Source organism: Odontomachus brunneus, unplaced genomic scaffold (genome assembly GCF_010583005.1).
Source record: "Odontomachus brunneus isolate Ranch 3 - 2012 unplaced genomic scaffold, Obru_v1 Obru_scaffold_096, whole genome shotgun sequence".
NCBI classification, from domain to species: domain Eukaryota; kingdom Metazoa; phylum Arthropoda; class Insecta; order Hymenoptera; family Formicidae; genus Odontomachus; species Odontomachus brunneus.
The window spans coordinates 979,409-982,012 of NW_022639546.1; the positions used below are offsets into that span (position 1 = coordinate 979,409).

The 2,604-nt window shown below is 33.6% G+C and overlaps 1 protein-coding gene across 1 annotated transcript in view; it reads left to right on the top strand.

Moving 5' to 3' along the window:
• Window positions 1-810, top strand: part of LOC116848467 — a 4,564-nt gene extending 3,754 nt beyond the window's left edge. Inside the window, exon 9 of the mRNA XM_032824582.1 lies at window positions 607-810. Within this exon, the coding sequence (XP_032680473.1) occupies window positions 607-660 (54 nt within the window). The 3' untranslated portion in view covers window positions 661-810. The remainder of the gene's footprint in view (window positions 1-606) is intronic.
• Window positions 811-2,604: the final 1,794 nt, after the last annotated feature.

Here is a 2,604-nt window from a genome sequence, read left to right on the forward strand (position 1 = left end):
CTAATGTCACTCATAACCATTGATATTTATGAGCTTGACATTATTTGCTTTTTGGTCTTTCAGCTTGCATCATCCAGAGGCAATAAAGAGGAACTTTTATTTCGTTTCGTATGTGTAATTGTCATTCTTATATATATGTTTTTTTCCAACGAAATCGGACAGGAAATTACAGATCACAATGATCAAGTATATTTAACTGCGTAAGAAATACATTATTTTTACAATATTGATTACAATCGTGTACTTCTTATGTGACCTTTTTGTAGACCAATAATAAAACTAATGAAAGTAAAGCTTAATATTATTTCTAAAGCGCGCACATATGTGAACATCATTGTTTTATCTCTTCTTACTTTTCTCGAATTTATATTTTAGTCATTATATTGTAGATACAAAGTGATGTGGTATGCAGCGCCCTTACATGTGCAGAAACTAATATTGTTTCTGATACAAAGAGGTAACAAAACTTTCGGGTTGCATGTGGGTGGATTATTTACCTCATCTTTACAGTGTTTTGCAACGGTAAAAAGTATATAATATAATGAAATATATTCAACGCTACCTATGTCGAACGGACATCACAAAAATAATGTTTTTTACTTGCAGTTGGCGAGTACATCAGTATCTTATTTTACCGTAATGTATTCGACGCAACAGTGACGTAAATACATCATTTAATAGTACATCGAAATGTAGTAAGTGAGCGTGACAAGTTCTCTTCGTTATATTGTTATTGGAAACTTTTAATTCATTCTGTATATTATCTTTTTTATAGTTCTTTTTAGTCGGTAGCATATAATTTATCAGGCAATCAGGTTATTAGAGATTTATATTTTACCACTTACTCCATAGTTGATACGTCGAACTTAAGATAAATGCGACTAATGTTTTCGCCAACGACCAAACGTGTTGCACGAGTGCTAGCACTGGAATGAAGTATTCGAGTGATGAAAAGAGCGATTACGCTTGCGTGAACTTTGACAAGTCGTCTCACGAGTATTATTAATATTTTGTGAGAAATTAACATATGTATGTTACATTTCTTGTGTTACATTGATAATTAATATTTTTTCTGTTGCAAGGAGGTTAAAACTCTCAGCCTGTCTGTAAATAGACTATATACAGCATCCCTGTATTTCACCTCGGCAAAAAATATCATGCATTAGAATATATTCAACGTAGCATATTTCGAGCAGGCAACACGACAGAAGACATCTTTCATTGTAGTTAGCGTGTGCATCGGTATCATACTTTACCATTATGTATTCCACGCAGCAGTCTCGTAAACATCCATCATTCAGTAGTATATTAGGATACAGTAGATGAACGTAAAAAAATATCTCAGTTCATTCGCTTGGCAGTGACAGTTGAATAAATTTATGCAAGTTACATTTCAGTTTCGTTGCCAAATCAGTGGCGTTACCTACACATTAACTATCTACTTATCAACTATTTTTCTGTATTTTTAGTATTCAATCTTGTATAAATAATGTAACAATTGCTCTATTATTTATTGATTTTGTTTATTTCTCAATTTCAGTTTAATTAAGACGAATATTTACGATCTTCGTAAAATTAATAATTTTAGATGCCGAGAAGAGACTACTTAATGTTCGTGTATATTTAGAGATGCATTGTACAATACATTTAAGAAATATAACCGACGTAACGTCTGATGCGCTTCGAATCATTTTTAGCTATTTAAAGACGTTGACCTTAATGAGATGAAAACAAACGTAGAGACGATGGGGTTATTGGAAAATAATTTTACTTGGAACAACGTGCGGCACCAAGTGAAAAGTGTAATAAGTGAGCAACGTGCTTAGATGGTTTGTCTTAAGGAATGTGTATAATTGACGTAGCTATGTTTATTGATTGTCCGGTATTTTATGAAATCTTTGGTTTCATGCCGATACGGCGACACATTGCATAAATTTGCGTATCTGCTCTCATTCTGTTGCGCACGACGCAGATCGTGAGATATGCTTCGAGATGGCGCTGATTCGATTATACTTTATCGGCAAATAATTTTATTCGGAGGAATGGGATATAGGTGAGACACCGCGCGTGGCTAGTAATTGGTGAGCATTTAATACAATCAAGCACATTTACGACTTTAACATTCCTCAGATACACACAAATGTATTAAATCGTTCAGGTGCCGCCGTGTTCAAAGAAGAGCTGGGCACACACAATTCGTCGGATTTATTTATTTTCTTGCAAAATTATGAAATTTAGTCACTCTATTGACTGCAAAATGAACACTTTTTAGAATAGTTTCACTATTGAATATCATAGATTTGAGCATCATATACATTATATACATTAATTCGGCATGTTCGTGAAATATATTAGCACTAGTAACAGTAAAAAAATTCACAAGTAATTAGAGATTTACACTTTACCGACGTTAATTCCACAGTTAACACGTGGAGCTTGAGACAAATGCGACTGACGTTTTCCTCAACGATCAAACGTGCCTGACGAGTATTCATACTGGACTGAGGCACTTGAATGATAGAAAGAGTGACTATGTTTGTGTGAACTTCGACCGGCTAGTTGTCTTTTGAGTTATTTCATGAGAAATTAATATATATTGAATTT